The sequence below is a fragment of the Cherax quadricarinatus genome, chromosome 85, assembly GCF_038502225.1.
Source record: "Cherax quadricarinatus isolate ZL_2023a chromosome 85, ASM3850222v1, whole genome shotgun sequence".
NCBI lineage: Eukaryota > Metazoa > Arthropoda > Malacostraca > Decapoda > Parastacidae > Cherax > Cherax quadricarinatus.
The window spans coordinates 18613962-18638266 of record NC_091376.1 but is presented as its reverse complement, the minus strand read 5'-3'; the positions used below and the strand labels follow the sequence as shown (position 1 = coordinate 18638266).

General features: G+C 39.2%; 1 protein-coding gene across 8 annotated transcripts in view; it reads left to right on the top strand.

Moving 5' to 3' along the window:
- The first annotated feature begins 1248 nt into the window (after window positions 1–1248).
- The window catches only part of LOC128703106 (UDP-glycosyltransferase UGT5), a 44604-nt gene continuing 21547 nt past the window's right edge, over window positions 1249–24305 (top strand). The window contains exons 1-6 of one of the 8 annotated variants that reach the window (XM_053797645.2): window positions 1249–1334; window positions 5413–5586; window positions 5875–6129; window positions 13828–14061; window positions 14405–14569; window positions 14760–14982. In XM_053797645.2, coding sequence (XP_053653620.2) covers window positions 5413–5586; window positions 5875–6129; window positions 13828–14061; window positions 14405–14569; window positions 14760–14982 — 1051 coding nt within the window. In that variant the 5' untranslated portion in view covers window positions 1249–1334. Of the gene's footprint in view, window positions 1396–1995; window positions 2067–2131; window positions 2189–2363; window positions 2616–5412; window positions 5587–5874; window positions 6130–13827; window positions 14062–14404; window positions 14570–14759; window positions 14983–24305 lie in introns of those variants that run through there. The other 7 variants (XM_053797648.2, XM_070103471.1, XM_070103472.1 and 4 more) reach the window with 7 other exon arrangements.

The following is a 24305-nucleotide window of genomic DNA, read 5'->3' as shown; positions in this document are numbered from 1 at the left end:
GCTCGTAGACACTTGTTGTTCGGAGCTTAACAAAGACCCTATAGGCCCCATTAAGCGCCACTCCATAAAGTTCTTCATCAGCGACACCATAAGTCTCCCTGATGATGGCTGACAGGATAACAGAAGCTTTGTAAATGAATGGTTCAGAGAACCGACATGTTGATAAATTAGACACATGTGCAACTCTTGGGTATCTTTATTGAGGAAACGTTTCGCCACACAGTGGCTCTACTCAAGATTGATGGACTGAACACATCGACTCAAGGTTGAGGGACTGATTACCTCATTCTCCTCCTGTTCTTCAAGTTTCTCCTATGTATGGACTGATGAAGCCACTGTGTGGCGAAACGTTTCCTCAGTAAAGATACCCAAGAGTTGCACATGTGTCTAATTTAATAACAGAAGCTGTTTGGGCCGTCACAGCCCCACTCACCAGCTCTATACAGTGTTGATCCGCCTCCGTGTCTGCTGTGCCATATTGAGAAAATCTCAGCTTGCTTCATCGGCCAGCAGAAGGCAGTGTAACGCACGTACGCTAACTACAGACGTCGAGCGACGAATGTCCTGAATTATCCAAGTAGGAGTCACTACTAGTACTCTTGTTTTATAGCCCCGTCTCTCATTGCCATCCAGTTTAAACTTTTTTAAATTAGAGAAAAAAAAATTGTTGCAACTGAATAATTTATTTATTATGTTACGACAGTCTTATGTCACCAAATATTATAAATTTACTACCAATAGATTTGGATGTTCCTTCAAGGAAATAACGTTTTATTTAAAACTATATTTAAAACTGCTTTTAATTGTTTTCCTTGAAGAGATACCGTGGTCAGCTTTTAGGTAAACCTTAGTATTGTTCTTGTATCTTTATTTTGTATTCCATGTGTGATATTTCAGCATTTTCTGCGTAAAGTAAGACGGACAGTGCTCATTATCATTCCTATCCAAGGGTGTAGTTCACACTGATAATTTTCGTTCTTTAATCTTAAATAACCTTTATCTTGTACTTATAAAACTTTGGCTTATTAATGCCTAGAAAGGAAAAACGCAGACAATGTTTTACTCATGATGATATGGCTAAAATGTTAATGTGCATTACTTACTGGAAATATTACTTATTATTACATGAAGACAATATAAACACACGAAAAACTTTATATTCTTCGATTTTTAGTAAACAAAGTTTGAGTATATTTGTGTAGAGCACGTAATGTAAAGTATATTAAAACAGTCATGTTAGCATCTGTGTTCAAGATTACGAGAGTTGCCAGGGAGCTGTGCTGTGTTGTGGGGCCTCTACCACCTCAGTACACCTTCCTGCACTGTGTGGGACAGTAAGTTGTTGAGCTTCACAACACCACACAACCTGAGTGTCTTCCTTCACTGTGTGGGACAGTAAGTTGTTGTGCTTCACAACACCACACAACCTGAGTGTCTTCCTGCACTGTGTGGGACAGTAAGTTGTTGTGCTTCACAACACCACACAACCTGAGTGTCTTCCTTCACTGTGTGGGACAGTAAGTTGTTGAGCTTCACAACACCACACAACCTGAGTGTCTTCCTTCACTGTGTGGGACAGTAAGTTGTTGTGCTTCACAACACCACACAACCTGAGTGTCTTCCTGCACTGTGTGGGACAGTAAGTTGTTGAGCTTCACAACACCACACAACCTGAGTGTCTTCCTTCACAGTGTGGGACAGTAAGTTGTTGAGCTTCACAACACCACACAACCTGAGTGTCTTCCTGCACTGTGTGGGACAGTAAGTTGTTGAGCTTCACAACACCACACAACCTGAGTGTCTTCCTGCACTGTGTGGGACAGTAAGTTGTTGAGCTTCACAACACCACACAACCTGAGTGTCTTCCTTCACAGTGTGGGACAGTAAGTTGTTGTGCTTCACAACACCACACAACCTGAGTGTCTTCCTGCACTGTGTGGGACAGTAAGTTGTTGAGCTTCACAACACCACACAACCTGAGTGTCTTCCTTCACTGTGTGGGACAGTAAGTTGTTGAGCTTCACAACACCACACAACCTGAGTGTCTTCCTTCACTGTGTGGGACAGTAAGTTGTTGTGCTTCACAACACCACACAACCTGAGTGTCTTCCTGCACTGTGTGGGACAGTAAGTTGTTGAGCTTCACAACACCACACAACCTGAGTGTCTTCCTTCACAGTGTGGGACAGTAAGTTGTTGTGCTTCACAACACCACACAACCTGAGTGTCTTCCTTCACTGTGTGGGACAGTAAGTTGTTGAGCTTCACAACACCACACAACCTGAGTGTCTTCCTGCACTGTGTGGGACAGTAAGTTGTTGTGCTTCACAACACCACACAACCTGAGTGTCTTCCTGCACTGTGTGGGACAGTAAGTTGTTGTGCTTCACAACACCACACAACCTGAGTGTCTTCCTGCACTGTGTGGGACAGTAAGTTGTTGTGCTTCACAACACCACACAACCTGAGTGTCTTCCTTCACTGTGTGGGACAGTAAGTTGTTGTGCTTCACAACACCACACAACCTGAGTGTCTTCCTTCACAGTGTGGGACAGTAAGTTGTTGTGCTTCACAACACCACACAACCTGAGTGTCTTCCTTCACAGTGTGGGATGGTGAGTAGTTAAACATTACTTCACTACACAACTTGAGTAGCATCACTCTGATGCATTATTTAACAAAAAAATATATTAGGATGATAACAGACCAATATCGAGAATGGATGATGAATCACTATCATCAAAGGATGGTAACAGGTTAATTGTGTTTAAGCTCTGTAGTTGCATTTTTGACGCTTTACTAACGTAGTTAATAAACATTGAATTGCCTCATTCCTTGTGATAAGCGGAGAATGCATCATCTTATCGGCTTCTATCCTTTAGCAATTTTGTTTATTAGTGAATGCACTGCATTATTATTATTATTATTATAATCAAGGGGGAAGCGCTAAACCCGGAGGATTATTCAGCGCCTGGAGGGGGGGATGTGGAAGGCATTCAGGCTTAATTCGGGGAACTGGAGCACAGATCCAATTCCCTAAATCAAGAGCCCCTCACCAACATCAAGGAACCTTCCTTGAGGGGAATGCACTGCATTGATTTTGGTTTGTGATAATTTTATTTTGCCAGTTTTATTAGACAAAAATTACCCTTGCAATAATAGGAAAATGTCTCTTTCGATCACCTTCAAATCTTAAATGCTGGCCTGGCCTACCTGTAATTGGCAGTGACTCTGGGCTGAGTATAGGTCATTTTGGCAAAATTTTTAAAATATAAGAGGTAATTAAAGGTGTACTCTCTTGGGGGAACCTAAAGAAGTTTGTGAAAGTATTTAAATAGAGGAGTTACAGTACAATAGAGATAACACTTGATCACTGTAATATACTGTTAAATTTAGTCATTAATAAAACTGGTCTCAGGCTAATAGGTTAAAGCCTATACCTGGATTATAATTTAAGATTCTTACTTGTAGATGAATGGTTCAGAGAACCGACATGTTGATAAATTAGACACATGTGCACATGTGTCTAATTTATCATCAAGATTCTTACTCAAGGAATCATTCAAAATTCTACTTAAAAATTTTAACTCAGGAACAACAAGCGTTGCACGAAATACATGTCATCGACACCATGCCTAACCCTTCTAGGGTAGGGTAGGTGCCTGAGCCCGAGCCTTTAGCTCATAAGACTGTCATTCCCATTAGCCCCCTTGGGGCGGGGATGGCAGACCAGAGAGGCCTAGCTTGTGGCTAGGCCTGGGGACAGTTGGTCCCAAAGATGAGGAGGTACTTGTGCCTCCTCCCATGGGAGACTTAGGTCTCAGACACTCCCTAAAGAGGGAGCCAAGGCCGGGCCACCACTTGGACAAGGCCCGGGCCGGGAGAATGCCGACTAATCTTTAACTAACTATCTAACGAAATACATGTTTTAAAAGTCTGATTTTTAAGGTTACTCTCTCATGTGGGTATAAACAATTAAAATGGTGACCATGAAGCAGCTTCTGCATGTAACTATCATGAAAAATAATTCATTATGTGCATCATTGCTTTAATAATACATGATTGTCTACTGATAGTGTCTGATAGAAGAAAAATGACCTGATTTAAACACCAGACTATATTTCAATTAAGAATAATGGTCTTACTAATTTTTGCCTTTAAGAAAAATGGTTGAAATGTAAAATAACATTAAATAAATATGAGCAGAATTTAGTAAAGCAAATTTCATTATTTAGGTGACGTTTCTAAGTTAAGTTTGGCTAAAAGATAACAAATATTTATGACTGAAAAAAAAATATATTTTTCAATCTACAAAATCATTTTTTTTGAGAAGTCTAATGTTAATGTAGTTGGACCAGTTCGTCAAGGTCGACATATTAGGCAAGTCAGCACCATTATTCTGAAACAACGTGTTAACTAAACAGCGTGATATTCTAATTACCGAGACTAGATGATGTGTCACAAGATGAGTCAGTTGATCATACGAAAATTTAGTACTTAATATGTACAATCTGTGACAGGCAACAAGGACACATGTACATCACCATTATATTATCAAAAGTTTATCACAAAATTCAACCCATTTATCATGTCACATTAAGAATTTAACAATTACTCATTCTGGAACATGTAGATATCTTCGATGTTTGCTGGAGAGTAAACAAACTTAACGTTATATATGATAAACAAAATTGCAAAAGCTGAATGCTATTTAAAATTAATGAATTTCTGTCTTTAACTCTGTAATCTCTTTTTTTTTTTTTTTGCCGGTACTCTCCCGGCCGGGGTTTTTTCCAAGTACTGGTGACCCGGCCTTGGCTCCCTATCTGGGGAGTATCTAGAGACTTAAGTCTCCCATGGGAGGAGGTACTAGTACCCCCTCATCTTTGGGACCAAGTGTCCCCCAGGCCTAGCCACAGTCCCCGCCCTCACGGGGCTCGTAGGGAGAAGCTAGGCCTCTGGTCTGCCATCTGCCCCGCCCCAAAGGGGCTCGTGGGGATGGCAGTCTTGTGAGCTGCAGGTGGTAGCAAGCTCAAACCTTCTTTTATTATTATCTTTGTTAATATAACCAAAGAGGGCACATAAACCACTGTGTACCTAAGTTTGAAAAACACAATCAATATATTAAGTTTTTTTTTCCCAATCTGAACGTAATTTTGTAATATAACCAAATACTTTCATATATGTGATACTTTTTACTTAAGAATATATAAACTCTCAAAGCTATAGATCTTTTATGATATTTTAGCCTCTCTCTCTCCTCCCAAAAAGGGATCAACTTGCTCATTGTCAAAGAAATAATTATTATTTGATTAAAATTTTGCCTGCTTAGTGATTCTGCATTTAGCACAATGCTTTTATGTACTGCTGATATGTACTACATGTTAGAGGTGTAATTAATGTTGTCTGCAGATGAAGTCAACAACGACGTGTGTACTGGTGGTGATGCTAGTGGGAAGCATCATGGGGAAGTTGTCTCCACCTGAGAGGTCCTATAAGATCCTCATGCTCCTCCCAGTCTCCGCCAGGAGTCACAGGAATGTCTTCAATCCTCTCGCTGAGGCTCTGGCCGACCGTGGACACAAGGTAATGCCAAAATGACTTATGTCTGTATTTCCGAATAAGACTAAATAAATTCATGAGTAATTAAATCGAGAAATAATTCATAAGCTGAGTATAACTGAGAAAATATCTTAACAAATATTACTTGAGTAACAGCAAACAGTAACGTAAATAAAGTGAAAGATTGCTTACAAAACATAAGAAAAATTCTGTTTAATATTCCCAAATGATGAATTTAGTTCAGGTTTTGTTGTGGGTTTCGCCAAGTTTCTACAACATTACCTTTATATACAGTTCAACTTAAATTTCCAGATAGTGATGTTGACCAACCAACCGAAGTCGTCCAAACATCCTAACATTGAAGATATTCCTCACGACCTCCCATACTTCAAGGAGGGAAATATTAACGCTTTCTACAGGAGGAAGAACCACAGTAGACCCATGCAAGCCTTTGAGACTCTTCTGCCAGCTGTTGCTAGGGAGTTGTACAAAGTCCCCGTGGTGAAGGACCTTTATAAAAGAAGGAAGGAATTTGATGTTATGTTGATTGATGAATTTCTCAACGAGGTAAGTACTCGTGGGTTAATGTTATTTAAAGGCACTGACCATGGCTAGTGTAAAGTTAAAGACTGGTATTTCACGAGTGTGAATATGTGAAAGTTTGATTGAAATGAGCTTCTTAAATGTAGGTGTTAAATTACACGATCGTTACATAAATAAATCCACGGAATAGGTGGTGCTTGAATATATATATATATATATATATATATATATATATATATATATATATATATATATATATATATATATATATATATATATATATATATATATATATATATATATATATATATATATTTATTTATTTATTTTATTTTATTATCACACTGGCCGATTCCCACCAATGCAGGGTGGCCCGAAAAAGAAAAACTTTCACCATCATTCACTCCATCACTGTCTTGTCAGAAGGGTGCTTTACACTACAGCTTTTAAATTGCAACATTAACACCCCTCCTTCAGAGTGCAGGCACTGTACTTCCCATCTCCAGGACTCAAGTCCGGCCTGCCGGTTTCCCTGAATCCCTTCATAAATGTTACTTTGCTCACACTCCAACAGCACGTCAAGTATTAAAAACCATTTGTCTCCATTCACTCCTATCAAACACGCTCATGCATGCCTGCTGGAAGTCCAAGCCCCTCGCACACAAAACCTCCTTTACCCCCTCCCTCCAACCTTTCCTAGGCCGACCCCTACCCCGCCTTCCTTCCACTACAGACTGATACACTCTTGAAGTCATTCTGTTTCGCTCCATTCTCTCTACATGTCCGAACCACCTCAACAACCCTTCCTCAGCCCTCTGGACAACAGTTTTGGTAATCCCGCACCTCCTCCTAACTTCCAAACTACGAATTCTCTGCATTATATTCACACCACACATTGCCCTCAGACATGACATCTCCACTGCCTCCAGCCTTCTCCTCGCTGCAACATTCATCACCCACGCTTCACACCCATATAAGAGCGTTGGTAAAACTATACTCTCATACATTCCCCTCTATGCCTCCAAGGACAAAGTTCTTTGTCTCCACAGACTCCTAAGTGCACCACTCACTCTTTTTCCCTCATCAATTCTATGATTCACCTCATCTTTCATAGACCCATCCGCTGACACGTCCACTCCCAAATATCTGAATACATTCACCTCCTCCATACTCTCTCCCTCCAATCTGATATCAAATCTTTCATCACCTAATCTTTTTGTTATCCTCATAACCTTACTCTTTCCTGTATTCACCTTTAATTTTCTTCTTTTGCACACCCTACCAAATTCATCCACCAATCTCTGCAACTTCTCTTCAGAATCTCCCAAGAGCACAGTGTCATCAGCAAAGAGCAGCTGTGACAACTCCCACTTTGTGTGTGATTCTTTATCTTTTAACTCCACGCCTCTTGCCAAGACCCTCGCATTTACTTCTCTTACAACCCCATATATAAATATATTAAACAACCACGGTGACATCACACATCCTTGTCTAAGGCCTACTTTTACTGGGAAAAAATTTCCCTCTTTCCTACATACTCTAACTTGAGCCTCACTATCCTCGTAAGAACTCTTCACTGCTTTCAGTAACCTACCTCCTACACCATACACTTGCAACATTTGCCACATTGCCCCCCTATCCACCCTGTCATACGCCTTTTCCAAATCCATAAATGCCACAAAGACCTCTTTAGCCTTATCTAAATACTGTTCACTTATATGTTTCACTGTAAACACCTGGTCCACACACCCCCTACCTTTCCTAAAGCCTCCTTGTTCATCTGCTATCCTATTCTCCGTCTTACTCTTAATTCTTTCAATTATAACTCTACCATACACTTTACCAGGTATACTCAACAGACTTATCCCCCTATAATTTTTGCACTCTCTTTTATCCCCTTTGTCTTTATACAAAGGAACTATGCATGCTCTCTGCCAATCCCTAGGTACCTTACCCTCTTCCATACATTTATTAAATAATTGCACCAACCACTCCAAAACTATATCCCCACCTGCTTTTAACATTTCTATCTTTATCCCATCAATCCCGGCTGCCTTACCCCCTTTCATTTTACCTACTGCCTCACGAACTTCCCCCACACTCACAACTGGCTCTTCCTCACTCCAACAAGATGTTATTCCTCCTTGTCCTATACACGAAATCACAGCTTCCCTATCTTCATCAACATTTAACAATTCCTCAAAATATTCCCTCCATCTTCCCAATACCTCTAACTCTCCATTTAATAACTCTCCTCTCCTATTTTTAACTGACAAATCCATTTGTTCTCTAGGCTTTCTTAACTTGTTAATCTCACTCCAAAACTTTTTCTCATTTTCAACAAAATTTGTTGATAACATCTCACCCACTCTCTCATTTGCTCTCTTTTTACATTGCTTCACCACTCTCTTATATATATATATATATATATATATATATATATATATATATATATATATATATATATATATATATATATATATATATATATATATATATATATATATATATATATATATATATATGCAAAACAACCACTCTGAAAGAATAGAGAAATTCCAAGCGCTTTCGTGACTACTCACATTATCAAGGAACTATGAAAGTGAAGTATCCAAGGAAGCTATATAAGGGGTCCGGCCAGCACCTCACTATCAGATCCCACAACGGTTAAACACGTGACGCGCGGCGAGCCAACTTGGATAGGTCCTTTGCACAACTCACCCCCAAACTATTCTACCCAAGAAAATTTAAAAATTATTTGTCCAGTGTATTATTAACTTCTTCCCAAATTCTATTAATTATAAATGGATCTAATTTATATAAACCAAAGGAAATATTCATATTATTGTCAAAACTGCTTTTTATGAAACAAGATTCAATTATATTCCTGTCGACCATGGACTTGCTTGATACTACTTTCTCAACTTTTTGAAAATCAATTGGATGGTTAAAATCTCTTGCATGAATAAATAGAGCATTGGAATCTTGTCCAGTTCTAATGCTATATTTATGTTGTTTTAATCTTAGTTCGAGATTTTTACCAGTTTGACCGTAATAAACTTTATCGCAAATTTTACAAGGAATCTTATAGACACATCCATCAGCATTTTGGGGGGAATTCTTTATCAAAATTTTTTTTTACTGTATCAAGATTTTTGAATACAACTTTAATATTAAAAGTCTTAAGAAGAGAAGGCATATCAACCAAGTTTTCATGGTAAGGGAGAACCAACATATTTTTAGTTGAATAAGGCTGGTTGCCCCTTTTTGGATTATAAAAAGTGTTTCTAGCAACTTTAAAAGATTTATCAATTACATTTCTTGGGTATTTTAGATCATTACCTATTTCATAAATTTTTTGGATATTTCCTCATCTATGAACGCAGGACTACAAATTCGTAAAGCTCTCAAAAACATTGATGAGAAAACAGACAGTTTGACTCTATCTTGATGCGAGGAATAATAGTGGACATAGGAACAGTTATTTGTAGGTTTTCTGTAAATTTTAAATTTGAATTCATTAATACCCTTAATAATTAAAACATCTAGAAAAGGCAATGAGTTATTTTCTTCAAACTCAACAGTAAAGTTTATAGAATGGGCTAAGCTATTTAATTTTCCAAGAAAATGGTGTATATCTACATTTTTGGGCATAAGACACAAAATATCATCAACATATCTGAACCATTTAGCTCTATTAGGGAGGATTGTGTTAAGCAACCTTGTTTCAAAAAATTCCATGTATAGGTTACTAAGAACAGGTGAAAGAGGATTTCCCATTGCCATACCAAACTTCTGAGTGTAAAACTTATCATTAAATACAAATTTTGCATCAACAATGCAAAGTTTAATAAGTTTAATGATAGTAGGAACTGACAATGGTAAATCATAGTTAACGTGTTCTTCAGATAAGAAACTAAATAAATCATCAACAGGAACTCTCGTAAACAAGGAAGTAACATCAAAACTAACCATGTTAAAATCATTTAAGTCAGTCAAGGAGCTTAATTTATCAACCAAGTCTATGTTGTTTTTAACATTAAAGTTAGAAATTTTGCCAACAATAGGGCTCAAAATATCAACAAGCCATTTGGATAATTTATATGAAACTGATCCTATGGAGCTAATAATTGGTCTGACTGGATTCCCTGGTTTGTGCGTTTTTATTAGTCCATACATGTAAGGTAAAGATGGATTAGTGGAAGTAAATTGTTTGACTAATTCATCTCTGCCTTTCAGTAGAAGTTTTATTGTTTTATTGAAATTGCTGTTAACGGTTTCTAGGGGATTTTTCCTAAGTTTAGAATAGGTTTCAGTATCATCTAAGAGATTATTCATTTTTTCTTGGTAATCATTTTCTTTCATAATTACTATTGCATTTATTTTTTCTGCTTTAGTAAGGCGCAAATTTTTATTGTTATTAAGTGTATCATAAGACTTAAAGAATCTTTGAGGGCAATTGGGAATGTTTGGTTTTAACATAGAGCTATATACCATTCCTTTACTAATATTAATTTCATCAGAGGATAAATCAGAAAATTTCTCAAAGTTACAAAAGGCTTTTGCAATTTCAACATTATTAAGTTTTTTTGAAGTTGCAAAACTTAGGCCAAAACCTAGAGCAGCAGTTGTATGTTTGTCTAAAATTTCATCTGATAAGTTAATTACAAAATTGTTATTAGCATGCTTTGTCCAATCACTATTTTCAATTAAAATGTCTAATTTTCTTTGTAGTTTGCTCTTGAGTGGTTGTTTTGCATATTTTGAAATCACCTGTTTACTGTGATCTTATTGCATATATATATATATATATATATATATATATATATATATATATATATATATATATATATATATATATATATATATATATATATATATATATATATATATATATACATATATATATATATATACATATATATATATATATATATATATATATATATATATATATATATATATATATATATATATATATATACATATATATATATATATATATATATATATATATATATATATATATATATATATATATATATATATATATGTATATATATCAGATTGGAGGGAGAGAGTATGGAGGAGGTGAATGTATTTAGATATTTGGGAGTGGACGTGTCAGCGGATGGGTCTATGAAGGATGAGGTGAATCATAGAATTGATGAGGGGAAAAGGGTGAGTGGTGCACTTAGGAGTCTGTGGAGACAAAGAACTTTGTCCTTGGAGGCAAAGAGGGGAATGTATGAGAGTATAGTTTTACCAACACTCTTATATGGGTGTGAAGCATGGGTGATGAATGTTGCAGCGAGGAGAAGGCTGGAGGCAGTGGAGATGTCATGTCTGAGGGCAATGTGTGGTGTGAATATAATGCAGAGAATTCGTAGTTTGGAAGTTAGGAGGAGGTGCGGGATTACCAAAACTGTTGTCCAGAGGGCTGAGGAAGGGTTGTTGAGGTGGTTCGGACATGTAGAGAGAATGGAGCGAAACAGAATGACTTCAAGAGTGTATCAGTCTGTAGTGGAAGGAAGGCGGGGTAGGGGTCGGCCTAGGAAAGGTTGGAGGGAGGGGGTAAAGGAGGTTTTGTGTGCGAGGGGCTTGGACTTCCAGCAGGCGTGCGTGAGCGTGTTTGATAGGAGTGAATGGAGACGAATGGTTTTTAATACTTGACGTGCTGTTGGAGTGTGAGCAAAGTAACATTGATGAAGGGGTTCAGGGAAACCGGCAGGCCGGACTTGAGTCCTGGAGATGGGAAGTACAGTGCCTGCACTCTGAAGGAGGGGTGTTAATGTTGCAGTTTAAAAACTGTAGTGTAAAGCACCCTTCTGGCAAGACAGTGATGGAGTGAATGATGGTGAAAGTTTTTCGTTTTCGGGCCACCCTGCCTTTGTGGGAATCGGCCAGTGTGATAATAAAATATATATATATATATATATATATATATATATAATATATATATATAATATATATATAATATATATATATATATATATATATATATTTTTATTTTTTTTTTTTTATTATCACACCGGCCGATTCCCACCAAGGCAGGGTGGCCCGAAAAAGAAAAACTTTCACCATCATTCACTCCATCACTGTCTTGCCAGAAGGGTGCTTTACACTACAGTTTTTAAACTGCAACATTAACACCCCTCCTTCATATATATATATATATATATATATATATATATATATATATATATATATATATATATATATATATATATATATATATATATATATATATATATATATATATATATATACATGTATATATATATATATATATATATATATATATATATATATATATATATATATATATATATATATATATATATATATATATATATATATATATATACATGTATATATATATATATATATATATATATATATATATATATATATATATATATATATATATATATATATATATATATATATATATGTTGTGCGGAATATGTAAAACTGGTCAATTAGCAAGAACTCATTTAAAATTAAGTCCTTTCTAAAATTTTCTCTTATACATTTAAAAATATATTTTTTTCATTAATGTTGATGTAAAAATTTATAATTTTACACCAGAAGGAACTTAGAAAACTTACCTAACCTTATTATAACAAGAACAATTTATTTTAGCCTAACCCAACTAAATACATTTTAGATTTGCTTTCAATAATTTAATACTAAACAAACACAGTGAAATATATTTTTTTCGTTAGGTTCAGAATGATTTTGGCGAAATTATTGCATACACAAATTTTCACTTGCCCTATATGGCAAGATGAGCGTTGCTATTTAAGCCAAGATCGCGAATGGCGAAACGTTTCCTCAATAAAGATACCCAAGAGTTACACATGTGTCTAATTTATCAACATGTCGGTTCTCTGAACCATTTATCTTCAAATCTGTCAGACACTGCAACTTCTTGGGATCTTAATTCTTGGGAATTCTTCGCTTGCCTAATTCTTGGGCACGACCTACTTCCACATTGAACAAATGTGACACCACCTATGACTGCTGCACCTCTCCTGCCATACGGTTTATAAGCTCCTTCTCCGCTCATATGCCGTATTCTATTCAAGATTGATAGACTGACCACATCGACTCAAGGTTGAGGGACTGATTACCTCATTCTCCTCCTGTTCTTCAAGATTTTCCTTTGTATGGACTGATGAAGCCACTGTGTGGCGAAACGTTTCCTCAATAAAGATACCCAAGAGTTGCACATGTGTCTAATTTATCAACATGTCGGTTCTCTGAACCATTCATCTACAAATTCTGAACCTGACTATAAATGCTCCCGTACCTTCCACCCCAGGTAGATCTGTGTGTGACTTGAAAAAGCCCACTGTGTGGGCGAAACGTTGTCAATAAAGGAACACATTAAACTGCATATGTGTTTACGTTTCCATTTTCCAGAAATGCGACGCATGTTAGTGGCTTTCTTTGTGTCTAACAATATTTTATTATTTGTAAACTATATTACCTGAATATTACAGAGCAGAAATATATTATTTCTATTTGTAAAATGGTAGACTTGTTGATGACTGTTTTGTAATTCAAAAACGTTACTAGGAACCCTGGAATTAGGAAAAATGATAAATCTGTTGCTGTCTCCCTCCACTTTTTGTGTGTAAGGCAATTCTGGAATCGTATACGAAAGTGTTGGATAAATTCAGTGTTCAGTGGCTAATAGAACTCGATCTTCCACAGGTTGCATATCCCTTCCTGCACGAAGTTCCCTTCATTACGGTTTCAACGTCAGGGATGGAACCACGCATTAGCTCCGTTCTGGGCAACGTTCCAAACCCAGCCTACGTTCCTCACTCCTGGCTGGGCCACAAAGCACCCATGAGCATCTGGCATCGCTTCTACAATACTGTGGTACACATTAAATCTGCGCTTTACTGGTGGAAATGGACCATTTTGCCACCGATACAGGAAGCGGTGAGTAATATGCAATCACAGGCAATATTTCAGGTTGGTGCAGCCGATAATCGTCAGGAAACCAGTAGAATTATCTATACAATATTATTCTGTTTTATAAAAAGTGTAGTTACAATTTTACTATAGTGTGTGGAGGATAATACTACTTTGAGCAGTAGATTGAGACACTTATGCAACATTGAGACACTTATGCAACATATGTTGCATAAGTGTCTCAATCTTCAACTTTTCGGTTTTCAGAACCATTCATCACTACTTTGAGCAATAGATGTATTTTGATATTTCGATGCAAATGTAGACCCCCCCTCACGCACCATTGTAAAGAATAGGTGGTATTCCTCAGATCTCAGCTCAGTTCCCGGAGCTGCCACTGTTGTTGGACCTGGAGAGGAACGTGAGTTTATCGCTGCTCAACAGTCACTTTTCTATAAACACACCACTGCCTCTCCTGCCCTCACAGGTGGAGGTGGGCGCCATGCACTGTCGTCCTGCCAACCCTCTGCCTCAGGTGAGTTGTCCTGACTACCTGATCCATGTTTGTATCAATCCATTATGTCACCTTGAGCAATATCACTGGTCTTCTCCATGATCAATCGTTCTGTCTTCAGAGATTCAGGTTTGTTGTGTTTCTCTGTTGACATGTCTTTCATTGCGCAATTCTTTTATTTAAAGATAATAAAGCACGCTTTTTTTTTAAGGAATTAGAATCGTGGATCACTGGAGCGGGATCTTCTGGCGTAATTTACTTCAGTTTGGGATCTGTTGCTCGCAGTTCCTCAATGCCAATCCAGTACCGCGACCTCTTCATCCAGGCTTTCCGCAGGCTGCCACAGCGAGTCATCTGGAAATACGAGGAAGAGCTGGAGGACGTCCCTGACAACGTGATGATCAGCAAGTGGCTTCCCCAACAAGACATTCTTGGTAAATCTTAGTTTGTGATGAATGGTTTTGAAAACCGACAAGTTGAAGAATTGAGACACTTATGCAACACATGGGAATCTTTATTGAAGAAACGTTTCGCCACACAGTGGCTTCATCAGTCCAATACAAAGTAGAAATGGGTAAGGAGAGGAGAATTTCGAGGTAATCAGTCCCTCAACCTGGAAACGATGTGTTCAGTCCATCACTCTTGTAGGAAGTGTGATGAATGGTTTGAAAAACCGACAAGTTGAAGATTGAGACACTTATGCAGCATATGGGAATCTTTATTCAGGAAACGTTTCGCCACACAGTGGCTTCATCAGTCCAATACAAAGAGGAAGGCGTAAGGAGAGGAGGAGTATCAGGTAATCAGTCCCTCAGCCTGGAGTCGATGTGTTCAGTCCATCAATCTTGTAGAATTGATGGACTGAACACATCGACTCCAGGCTGAGGGACTGATTACCTCATACTCCTCCTCTCCTTACGCCTTCCTCTTTGTATTGGACTGATGAAGCCACTGTGTGGCGAAACGTTTCCTGAATAAAGATTCCCATATGCTGCATAAGTGTCTCAATCTTCAACTTGTAGGAAGTGCAGCATAGGGCCAGAGAGGTGGCTTATATAATGCGGTGAGATGAGTTGAAGCAGGAGGAGGCGGGATCACAGTGGGACCTGCCACTTGTGTAAGTAGGTCGTCGTCCAAAGGTTGGGCAAGCGTTGAAGTCTTTGTACCAAGATCCCATGATGTTGCAGTGTCTGACAGATGTGATGAATGGTTTAGAAAACCGACAAGTTGAAGAATTGAGACACTTATGCAACACATGGGAATCTTTATTGAAGAAACGTTTCGCCACACAGTGGCTTCATCAGTCCATACAAAGGAGAATCTTGAAGAACAGGAGGAGAATGAGGTAATCAGTCCCTCAACCTTGAGTCGATGTGGTCAGTCCATCAATCTTGAAGAGTGATGGACTGAACACATCGTTTCCAGGTTGAGGGCCTGATTACCTCGAACTTCTCCTCTCCTTACCCATTTCTACTTTGTATTGGACTGATGAAGCCACTGTGTGGCGAAACGTTTCTTCAATAAAGATTCCCATGTGTTGCATAAGTGTCTCAATTCTTCAACTTGTCGGTTTTCAAAACCATTCACCACATCTGTCAGACACTGCAACATCATGGGATCTTGGTACAAAGACTTCAACGCTTGCCCAACCTTTGGACGACGACCTACTTACACTAGTGGCAGGTCCCACTATGATCCTGCCTCCTCCTGCTTCAACTCATCTCACCGCAGTAAATAAGCCACCTCTCCGGCCCTATGCTGCACTTCCTACAAGAGTGATGGACTGAACACATCGTTTCCAGGTTGAGGGACTGATTACCTCGAACTTCTCCTCTCCTTACCCATTTCTACTTTGTATTGGACTGATGAAGCCACTGTGTGGCGAAACGTTTCTTCAATAAAGATTCCCATGTGTTGCATAAGTGTCTCAATTCTTCATTGCTGTCTTGGTTTAAGGTTGCTGCTCACCATAACCCCCAAGTCTTTTTCACAATCTGTATGGCTAAGTTCTACATTATTTAACTTCTAAGTGCTAGGGTTACGGACACTCCCGAGCTTCAGAACCTTGCATTTATCTACATAGAACTGCATCTGCCACTTTTCTGAACAAGAATAGAGTTTGAATAGAAATTAGAATAGAAGAGAATAGAAAAGTACTAGGGTTACGGACACTCCCAAGCTTCAGAACCTTGCATTTATCTACACTGAACTGCATCTGCCACTTTTCTGACCACGAACTGAGTTTGTCTAAATCCTCCTGAAGTTCTGTGACATCTAAATTTGAATCAATTATCCTATCTATCTTTGTGTCATCGGTGAATTTGCTCATATCACTAGTAATTTCCTCATTAAGGTCACTGAAGGGAATTACTAGGAGGAAGGGTGGGAACCCTGTCATATGTAGTATTTTGCCAAGGAGAGGAGTTGGAAATGAATGGTTGTCCAGGGCAATTGGTGTCAATTGCTGGCTGGACAAATACTGTAAGGAAAATGCGGTAACATTCATTGACAACTGGGACCTCTTCTATGGCAGAAATGACATGTATGCCAGGGATGGGATTCACTTATCTAGGTCTGGGGGCAGGAAAACAGTGAAGTCCCAGTGTAGTAATATTATGAGTTCTAGGGGAACTGGTAATAAGCAGAACCAGGTAGATATTGAAAAGCTAGTAACACTAGGTGATAAGGACAGTAATAGGTTTAGTAGAAAAACAGAAATGAGCAGGAAGGGTAAAGAGAAAGGAGAGTCTTTCAATGTTTATTATGCTAATAGCCGTAGTGCTAGGAATAAAATGGACGAGTTGAGATTAGTTGCTAGTGCAGGTAACATTGACGTATTTGCCTTAACTGAGACGTGGTTTAATTAAAAAAGTCGGGACATGCCTGCGGAATGTCACATTCAGGGTTTTAAATTGTTCCAAGTAGTCAGAAGTATCGGGAAGGGGGTTGGGGTGGCATTGTATGTCCGAGATCGCTTGAACTGTTGCATAAAAACGGGTATTAAGTCTGAAGTAACACAGAGTCTGTTTGGATAGAATTTTCAGAGGGGCATGAAAAATTGATTTTAGGAGTGATATACCGTCCCCCAAACTTAAATAGGGACCAAGGGAGACTACTATGGGAGGAAATTGTTAGGGCAACAAGGCACGATAATGTAGTGATTCTAGGAGACTTTAACTTTAGTCATATTGGTTGGAATTTCTTGACTGGGAATTTAGAATCATACGACTTCTTAGAAGTAGTTCAGGATTGTTTTTTGAAGCAGTTTGTGACGGAGCCTACAGGGGGAAATAACCTGCTTGACTTAGTTATGGCAAACATTGAATCCCTTGTTAATAATTTAGAAATTTCAGAGGAACTGGGTGCTAGCGACCACAAATCAACTACATTTAGCATTGAATGGAAGTATGACAGTAGGGATAACTCAGTAACAGTCCCAGATTTTCGCTTATCAGAATACGATGGGTTTAGAGAACACTTATCATCTGTTGACTGGGGTAACGAAGAAAGCTATTAGTATAACAGTTTTCTGAACACTATACATGCTGCGCAAAGAACGTTTATCCTGTATAAAGAAATTAGATCAAATAGAAATGACCCAAAATGGATGAATAATAGACTGAAATATCTACTAGGGCATAAGAAGGGAATTTATAGGCGTATCAAAAGAGGTGAGGGTCATCTTATGAATCAGTATATTGACATTAAGAGGTACATTAAAAAGAGGATAAGAAAAGCTAAAAGGGACTATGAAATTAAAGTCGCTAAGAATTCGAAAACTCGCCCAAAAAGTTTTTTTCAGGTCTATAGAACAAAAGTTAGGGATAAGATAGGTCCCCTTAGAAATAACTATGGGCATCTTACTGACAAGGAGAATGAAATGTGCTCGATTTTTAATAATTATTTTCTCTCGGTTTTTGCACAGGAAGACACTAACAATATCCAAGTAATTAATTTTTACAGTTGGCCTGAAGAAGATAAATTATGTAACATCACAGTCACTAGTGAAATGGTTATGAAACAAATAGACCAACTGAAGCAAAATAAGTCGCTGGGTCCTGATTAGCTTTTTTCAAGGGTTCTTAAGGAATGCAAAATGGAACTCTGTGAACCATTAACTAATATTTTTAATTTATCTCTTCAAACAGGTGTAGTGTCTGATATGTGGAAGATGGTTAATGTAATTCATATTTTTAAAACAGGAGACAAGTCATTACCGTCAAATTACCGCCCAATAAGCCTGACCTCAACTGTAGGCAAATTACTAGAGTCAATTATAGCTGATAATATAAGAAGCAATCTCGATAAGCATAGCTTGATTAATGATACTCAGCATGGATTCACAAGAGGCCAGTCTTGCCTAACTAATTTATTAACTTTCTTCAGTAAAGCTTTTGAGGCTGTTGACCACGAAAAAAATTTGATATTATTTACTTAGATTTTAGTAAGGCTTTTGATAGAGTTCCGCACCAAAGACTGTTAAAGAAAGTGGCAGCTCATGGCATTGGGGGAAAAGTGCTCTCGTGGATCGAGTCATGGCTCACAGACAGGAAGCAGAGAGTGTCCATAAATGGGGTTAAATCCGAATGGGGTACTGTAACAAGTGGCGTTCCACAGGGATCAGTCTTGGGGCCGTTGTTGTTTATAATATATGTCAATGATCTTGATGACGGAATTACTACTGATATGATCAAATTCGCCGATGACACAAAGATAGGTAGGATAATTGATTCAAACGTAGATGTTAGGGAACTTCATGAGGATTTAAACAAACTCTATTCTTGGTCAGAAAAGTGGCAGATGCAGTTCAATGTAGATAAATGCAAGGTTCTGAAGCTCGGAAGTGTCCATAACCCTAGCACTTACAAGTTAAATGATGTAGAACTTAGCCATACAGATTGCGAAAAGGACTTGGGGGTTATGGTGAGCAGCAACCTTAAACCAAGACAGCAATGCCTAAGCGTACGTAATAAGGCAAATAGATTACTGGGATTTACATCAAGAAGTGTAAGCAACAGAAGTCCAGAGGTCATACTGCAGCTTTATACATCATTAGTAAGGCCTCACCTAGATTATGCAGCTCAATTCTGGTCTCCATATTACAGAATAGACATAAATTCGTTAGAAAACATTCAGCGTAGGATGACTAAATTAATACATAGCATTAGAAATCTTCCTTATGAAGAAAGATTGAAGACTCTTAAGTTACATTCACTTGTTAGACGAAGAATGAGGGGAGACCTGATCGAAGTGTATAGGTGGAAGATAGATATTAATAAGGTCTTGAGGAGATAGGAGTGAGTACACAACGGGCAGTGTGAGGGAGTGACCGCAAGCCAGTCTGTGGAGGGGGAGCACTTGTGTCTATCAAGTCGGTCGGCCTAGGAGTGAGAGCGAATGGGCTCAGCCTCCCACTGACATGGGTGAGCCTACAAAGGGCAGCACTTAAATGCCGCGAAATATGAACTAGTCAGAACAGACGGCTAGGCTGTGTGTTCTGACAATACAGGCTGTCTACAGATATCTCTCCAAGAGAGAACCCACAGCAATGGATTTAAATTAGATAAGTTTAGATTTAGAAAGGACATAGGAAAGTATTGGTTTGGAAATAGGGTAGTTGATGAGAGGAACAGTCTACCTAGTTGGGTGATTGAGGCTAGGACTTTGGGTAGTTTCAAATTTAGGTTGGATAAGTACATGAGTGGGAGGGGTTGGATTTGAGAGGGACTTTCACATCAGAGCTTATTTCTTGAGTATCATTGAAAATTGGGTTGGGCAAATGTTTTGTTAGTGGGATAAATTGTAAAGGACCTGCGTAGTATGGGCAAACAGGCCTGCTGCAGTGTTCCTCCTTTCTTATGTTCTTATGTTCTTATATATATTATAAACAACAACGAGCCCAAGACTGATTCCTGTGGAATGCCACTTGTTGCTAAATTAAACACATGTGCAACTCTTGGGTATCTTTATTGAGGAAACGTTTCGCCACACAGTGGCTTCATCAGTCCATGCAAAGGATAAACTTGAAGAACATGAGGAGAATGAGGTAATCAGTCCCTCAACCTTAAGTCGATGTGGTCAGTCCATCAAGGTTGAGGGACTGATTACCTCATTCTCCTCCTGTTCTTCAAGTTTATCCTTTGTAAGGACTGATGAAGCCACTGTGTGGCTAAACGTTTCCTCAATAAAGATACCCAAGAGTTGCGCATGTGTCTAATTTAACAACGTGTCGGTTCTCTGAACCATTCATCTACACGCCACTTGATACAGATCCCCACTCAGATTTAACCCAATTTAAGCATACTATCTGTTTCCTGAACCATCCATCTACAAATATCTGTTTCCTATTGGTGAGCCATGACTTTATCCATGACAGTACTTTTCCCCCAATGCATTGAGCTGCCACTTTCTTTTAACAGTCTCTGGTGTGGTACTCTATCAAAGGCTTTACTAAAATCTAAATAAAGAATATCGAATTCTTTATCATGATCAACGGCCTCAAAAGCTTTACTGAGGAAGATTAATAAATTAGCTAGGCAGGAACGGACCCCGTGAATCCATGCTGAGTATCATTAATCAAGCTGTGCTTATCAAGATGCTTTTTTTTTTATTATCACACTGGCCGATTCCCACCAAGGCAGGGTGGCCCGAAAAAGAAAAACTTTCACCATCATTCACTCCATCACTGTCTTGCCAGAAGGGTGCTTTACACTACAGTTTTTGGTATAAACCTTGGTAATAAATACCGACAAGTTGGTTTAGAAAGACACGTAAGCAAACACTATAACATATTTATTAGAAAACGTTTCGGTCCTGGGACCTTGATCACTTCTAACATACAGAGGTAGAAAGACATTATATATATAGGCGGAGAGTGAGATGTGACGCACGTGACCTGAGGAATGTCATAAGAACATAAGAATGGAGGAACACTGTAGAAGGCCTACTGGCCCATGCGAGGCAGGTCCTTATCAAAACAACCTCTGCCTATGATGAGGACCAGTAGACGATGAAATCATGTGACTCCTGTGTTGTTGGGTTGGTGCTGCTTAAGTATCATGTATGCCAATGTTTTTGAAATTTTGTAGTTTCCAGTGTTGCGTTCTATAGTGTCGGTGACGGTGATTAGTGAGGCTTCTAGGCACCGTCGGCGTCTGAGGTCTGGTTCGGTGAGAACGAGTTGTGCCTCGTTCCAGTTCATCAAATGCCCCGTGGAGTCTCTGTGGAGGACACAGGCGTACCTTACATCGTCTCTGTTAGAGGCATTTCGATGCTCATTCAGGCGGACTGCAAGATCTCTGCCTGTCTCGCCTACATATTTCTTGGGACAGAACCCACAGGGGATAGTGTAGACGCCTGCTGTAGAAGTTAGAGGTGTGGGGCTGCGTTTAGTAGTGAGGTCTTTGATAGAGGATGTGTTTATGGTGGAAACGTTGATGTTACTCATAGCAAGTGCCCGGCGAGTATTCGTGGCAACATCGCCACATGGGAGTACTATGAACTGTTTAGGGGGCTGTTCCATGGGCGGTTTGTTGAGGATAGCTTGTGCCTTGAGTCTGCAATCTCGGATGAAGAAAGATGGGAACTGAAGACGTGTAAAGGCTTGTGTTATGTAAGTGCATTCTTCTTCTAGAAAACAAGGGCTGGAGATGCGAAGAGCTCTCAAGAAGAAGCCAATGAGGACTCCTCTCTTAGTGCGGGTATCTTGGTGTGAATAAAAGTGTATAAGATCGTCCTTGTTGGTAGGTTTTCTATACACTTTGAAGAGAAGTTTGTCACTGTCGGGAGATCTGCACAGTAGAACGTCGAGGAAAGGAAGTTTGCCATCATTTTCGAGTTCAAGTGTAAACTTTATTGATGGTTCAACTGCATTGATCTTGTTGAGAAGGGCCTGGATATTGAGACGTCTCGGATAGAAAACCAATATATCATCAACGTATCTTAGCCAGGTAACGGTGTTGGGAATGAGGGTGCTGAATTTCTCTGTCTCCAAGTTTTCCATGAAGAGGTTGGCAAGCACAGCACTGAGCGGGCTGCCCATTGCCATCCCAAAGCATTGTTTGTAACAGTTGTCCTGATACTTGAAGAAGTTGAAATTAACACACAGTTCCACTAGATTGATGAAATCTAGAAGAGGTAAAGGGAGGTCGTGGTTTTCAGTGAGCCTCTGTCTCAGAATGTTGATTGCAGCGTCAGTAGGAACGTTGGTAAAGAGGGCTGTGACATCGAAGGAAGCCATGCTTTTGTTTTTGACATTCAGGTTGGAAATTCGGGAGAGAAGGTCACCTGAGTGTTTGAGGTGGGCTTGACTGATAGTGCCCAGAAGCGCTGAAAGGTATTTGGCAAGGTGGCCGGCTAGTCTGTGTGGTGCACTCCCTATGCCCGAAGTGATAGGCCGTAGTGGGATGCCAGGTTTGTGTGTCTTAGGAAGGCCATACAGGCGTGCTGGTTTCGGTTGACCTGGTAAAAGTTTAAGTAGTTTTTTGCCTTGTTCTGATTTTCGTAAGATGCTACGAGCCTTTTGAAGGAAAGTCTGGGTACTTTGAAGTAGCACTGATTCCGATACAGGCTGGTATGTGTTGGCATCGTTGAGAAGATTTAAGACTTTATTGTTGTAGTCGACAGTGTTGAGTAACACCACACCACCTCCTTTGTCAGCGGTTGTAATGACGATATCATCGTTGTTGGCCAAGTTCCTGAGTGCTTGGATGTATCTTCTGGGAATGACCGGTCTTGAAGGCTTCAGTAGCTGCAGCAGTGATGATTCCTTGGACAAAGCCCTTTTGAAACTCGGAGTCTCCAAAAGGTTGGTTCTTGGTTACCATATCCACCAGATTATGTTTCTTGTTGATGCCAGTAGTAAACTTGAGCCCTAGGCTGAGGGCTTCTGTCTCGGTGACGGTTAGTGTATAGGAAGATAAGTTATTTATGATTTCTGGTCGTCCCATTTCGCTCCATTTGCTGTGGGAACACAGGTCTTGTAGTTTTCGTGATAGCTTCAATTTCTGTTGGATGTTGGCAGTGGTAACTTGGCTGAGTATATATTCTGCAGTCCTTCTGTCAGGAGTAGGAAGTGAAGCACGAATCTGAGCGGCACGTAATGAGGCCTCCTTCTGAGCATGTCGCAGTTCATCGGAGCTTTCTCTAAGGTAGGCGTAAACAGCAGGAGAGAAAGGGTGTCTAGATGTGGTCAGTTGTCGAGGAGTGGACCGTGGTATCACCATCTCAGCAATACAGTCTTCTAGGAAGATGTGTCGGTTCCGAAGACTATTAGCTTTGAGTAGGAGAGAAAGGTATTCTCTGTATGCTATGTCCATAGTGTGTTGCAGTGTCAGACAAGATGGTATAAACCTTGGTAATAAATACCGACAAGTTGGTTTAGAAAGACACGTAAGCAAACACTATAACATATTTATTAGAAAACGTTTCGGTCCTGGGACCTTGATCACTTCTAACATACAGAGGTAGAAAGACATTATATATAGGCGGAGAGTGAGATGTGACGCACGTGACCTGAGGAATGTCATAAGAACATAAGAATGGAGGAACACTGTAGAAGGCCTACTGGCCCATGCGAGGCAGGTCCTTATCAAAACAACCTCTGCCTATGATGAGGACCAGTAGACGATGAAATCATGTGACTCCTGTGTTGTTGGGTTGGTGCTGCTTAAGTATCATGTATGCCAATGTTTTTGAAATTTTGTAGTTTCCAGTGTTGCGTTCTATAGTGTCGGTGACGGTGATTAGTGAGGCTTCT